Source organism: Penaeus vannamei, chromosome 11 (genome assembly GCF_042767895.1).
Source record: "Penaeus vannamei isolate JL-2024 chromosome 11, ASM4276789v1, whole genome shotgun sequence".
NCBI classification, from domain to species: domain Eukaryota; kingdom Metazoa; phylum Arthropoda; class Malacostraca; order Decapoda; family Penaeidae; genus Penaeus; species Penaeus vannamei.
Window position 1 is genome coordinate 41,031,288 of NC_091559.1, and position 4,211 is coordinate 41,035,498.

Sequence of the window (4,211 nt, forward strand, 5' to 3'; positions counted from 1 at the left end):
TAATTTCAACAGGAAAGCAACACCAACGCAGCTACGAATATGATATTTTCTTCAAACGTTTCTAAGTTATTAACTTCATCATTAGTGCTAAGTAGATAAAAGAGAACCAAAAAACAAAAATAGCAAGAATAAAAACAGAGTAAAAATTGCTTTTTGATAATGGCTCATTTAAAATTGAAGAATTACAGTTCAAAAAGCAAAACAATGTGATGGTAAAAGAATGGAATTATTAACCTATCAAAATCTATTATGAAAAATAGCAGTAGTTTAAACAAGCTGCTATTTTCATTATAGATTTTGATAGGATAAAAATGACTTTTGTTTTACCATTACCTTGTTTCGCTCGTTTAACTGCAGTTTTTAAAAATTAAATGACCTCCCTTTCAAATTGCTATGTATGCATATGTTTATATGCATACATATATTTCACACACACATATATATATGTGCATGTATATATGTATTTTTGTAATAAATTTATTAGTATTTGGATATATACCCAACATTGTAATATACGGACAGTTCCTTAGACATTCCCTCTTTTCTTCCAGAAGATTCAGCCAGAATCGAAAGGCTCTTCTGATCACTTTCGTAGGTCACTGAATAGAATAAGAAAGAAATTATGCTCAGTGATTGATCGTTTAGAATCACCGAAGGTATTTCAATTCTCAGTTGAACAAGTGTCTTTTTCTAACGATGACACATCGGGATCAGGTTCTTCCTCTGCATCTGCTAGTGCACTGGCATCAGTTAGAATTGGAGAAACGAAGTCAGCTGCAGACAGCGTGTCCCTAGCCCATTCTGTGAGGGACGAGGGAACTGCAGCAAAACCCGAGTCTTCAGTCTCGAATATATTGGCACAACTACCTTTTTCTTGGCTGCAAATAAAGAAGTCTACTGCATCTAATGGTCAGTGTAATGGATCTACACAGGAAACGGGGCGTTTATCTAATGGGATTATGTTCGCCTCTGGCTTGACATCTTTGCCACCGAAAACTGATCTGAGAGACAGTAGCCAGGATCCAAAACCTTTGGAAAACAACGAGTCTAATTCACCTTCCAGATCTCTGCCAAATGACACTAATGCCAACGTAGATGTAAATGAGATGAAGTCATTAACCACATCAAAATCCACCAGTGAATCCTCGGAAGTCGATAGTTCGAGTTCAGCTGTGAAAGAATCAACACAAGAAAACTCTTTTAGTGTCTGCAGAATTTCTACTCTCCAGATCAAAGATGAAGCAAATTACCATCAGAAGGTTCCATCTGAAGAATTTGGATTAACAAATGCCTCAGCCTCAGCCTCAGCCAGCACCGCATCCACAAGCAGTTCATCTTTGGAAACCTCGGCCCCAAGGTCAACCTCAACGCCTGGCGATTCCTCTTCCAAAACTGCAGCAGCAAATAAAGTTATTCCATCCGCAGATCCAATAGATAATTACTCTCGTAGCATGAAACCAAAAGATGGAAGTGGAAATCATTTCAAACCTACGCCTATGGACCCAAAAAAGGCTATTATGACTATATTTGGGAAGCTTAACAGTGAAAAGGGATACTATGAAGAGATCACATCCAAAGGATTCCTTGGCCGAGAACCTAGTGTGCATGTGATGAGAAAGACAGTTTGGAGAAGACAAGGAAAATGTCATGGAAGTAAGAGCAACACATCACATTCCGTAACTTCGCCTAAATTTGACGCTGAAAAAAATCTTGATCTACAGTGTCAGTCCAGAAACACGTCCCTTTTTGGTCTCGGTGCAAGACCAAAGACTGGCTTGGCATCTTTGCCAACGAAAGCTGATCTGAAAGACAGTAGCCAGGATCCAAAACCTCTGGAGAGCAACGAGTCTAATTCACCTTCTGTGAGGTACGAGGTAATTGCAGCAAAAGTTGAGTCTTCAGTCTCCAAGAATACGTTTGGACAACCGTCCCTTTCTAAGGGTGACACATCAGAATCACGTTCTTCCTCTCCATCTGGTGCCCTGCCGCTATTTAGAATTGGTGAACCGAAGTCGGCTACAGACAGCGCGTTCCAAACCAATTCTGTGACGGACGAGGTTTCTGCAATACCAGAGTCTTCAGTCTCCAAGAATAAGTTTGAACAACTGCCGCTTCAGCTTCCATCTGAAGACTTTGGATTAACAAATGCCTCAGACTCAGCCTCAGCCAGCACCGCATCCACAAGCAGTTCATCTTTGGAAACCTCGGCCCCAAGGTCAACCTCAACGCCTGGCGATTCCTCTTCCAAAACTGCAGCAGCAAGTAAAGTTATTCCATCCGCAGATCCAATAGATAATTACTCTCATAGCATGAAACCAAAAGATGGAAGTGGAAATCGTTTCAGACCTACGCCTATAGACCCAAAGATGGCCATTATGACTACATTCGAGAAGCTTAATAATGAAAAGGGATACTATGAAGAGATCACATCCAAAGGATTCCTTGGCCGAGAACCTAGTGTGCATGTGATGAGAAAGACAATTTGGAGAAGACAAGGAAAATGTCATGGAAGAGCAACACATCTCATTCCGTAACTTCGCCTAAATTTGACGCTGAAAAAGATCTTGATCTACAGTGTCAGTCCAGAAACACGTCCCTTTTTGGTCTCGGTGCAAGACCAAAGACTCTTTTCGTGCCTAAAAAGAAACAATGAAATTCTTACAACAAATTTTTGGCTAAATCCAAATCCTGTCGAGGTAACCACAATTATTTTTCTATATTATTGTTTTCTGTTTATCTCATATGGTAGTGGAATATATCTTTTAAAACCGGAACTCAAAATAGGTTGTATGCTTTATTTGGAAGGACTTTTGATGTCAACCTTTTTTTCTTGTCTCTTTTCATCATACAGTCCAGATCCATTTTTTATTATTTAATTAAAATATATAAAACACACACTATATGTATGTGTATATTTACAAATGATGATGTATGAATTATGATTACCGTAAAACCATTATTACAATATGTAGTAAAGTGTAATATTGGAGACAACGCTTAACTTCTCAAGCAACGTGTGAATGTAAACTCCACTTTATATTAATTAATATGACAATAAAGGAACAAACCATTTTTGACAGTGCTTTTTTATCCTAGGAAAACTAATTTGCATACTTGAATTAACTGACTTTGAGCTCTTACATCCGAGAGAGAGTGAGTGAGTGAGATTAGACGGGAAGAAGGGAGTAAAAGAGATTGTGAGAAAAAAGGGGAGGAGAGTATGGAGAGGCTTATAGATGGAGTAAAAAAGGGAAAAAGGGAGAGTGAAGGAAAAGGAAAAGAAAGTGAGGAAGTGAGAGAGTAAGAAAGAGAAAGATTAAGTGAGCGAGTGGATGAGAGTGAGTGAAAGAAAGAGCATGAGAGAAATAATAGGAATTATTTATGTATATATGTACACACACACACACATAGATATATAGAAAGAGAGAGAGGGAAGGAGAGACAGAGAAAGAGAGAATGACAAGGCCATAGAAAGAGACTTTGACTTTGACAAGTTTATTGAGACAAAAGATTACATCTCAAAAGGATGTGGTAACGTAGGTTATCCTCACTCTTATCTTGATAAGTCCCTGTGTGGGCTCACAGTTCCCATACAAAAAATTCGGTGTATTACCAGATAATAACATGAAATACAAAAACAAAAATATTGAGATACATGGGCTATAAAAGAGAAAGTTCGTGGGAACACCCACAGATGAGCTGTGAGGTACCGTAGGCGACCCGTGTGTGCAGCTGTTATTTGCGGACAGGCACTCAGGTCATCCCCGGTCACGTCAACTGTTCTTTGTCGTACATATTTTGTGAAATCCGGTCTCTGAAGTCTAGACAATAATGTTATAAGGCTCCACTATGCTTTACCTTGCCTTTCCATTCTTCCAGCATATCATTAAGCTTTGCCAAGTTTTGTTCAATTTCCCATCGATCCAAGAGTTTTGCTTTTTCGTGATCGTTGTACTCCACACTTTTTCTTTCTTTCCCTTTAATAATTATCTCACTTTAAATCTTGCTCCTTTGCAGAAATACATGTTTGTTTCGTTTCTGTGTCTTTAGTCGGTTTCTTTCGTTGCCTCCTCTCCCTCTTTCTGTTTTTCCGTTTCTTCGCTGGGAACCTGAGCCAGTTTCCTTTCGATAGCGTCCATTCTCTGCATCAGCGTCTGGAACATCCTGGTAATTTCGGATATTTCCTTAGAAATATCCGCACCACTACTGCG

General features: G+C 39.0%; 1 protein-coding gene across 1 annotated transcript in view; it reads left to right on the top strand.

The window, feature by feature from the left end:
• Positions 1–3,072, top strand: part of LOC113811583 (streptococcal hemagglutinin) — a 7,730-nt gene extending 4,658 nt beyond the window's left edge. The window contains exon 3 of the mRNA XM_070127299.1: positions 552–3,072. Within this exon, the coding sequence (XP_069983400.1) occupies positions 552–2,534 (1,983 nt within the window). The 3' untranslated portion in view covers positions 2,535–3,072. The remainder of the gene's footprint in view (positions 1–551) is intronic.
• The last annotated feature ends 1,139 nt before the right edge of the window (positions 3,073–4,211 follow it).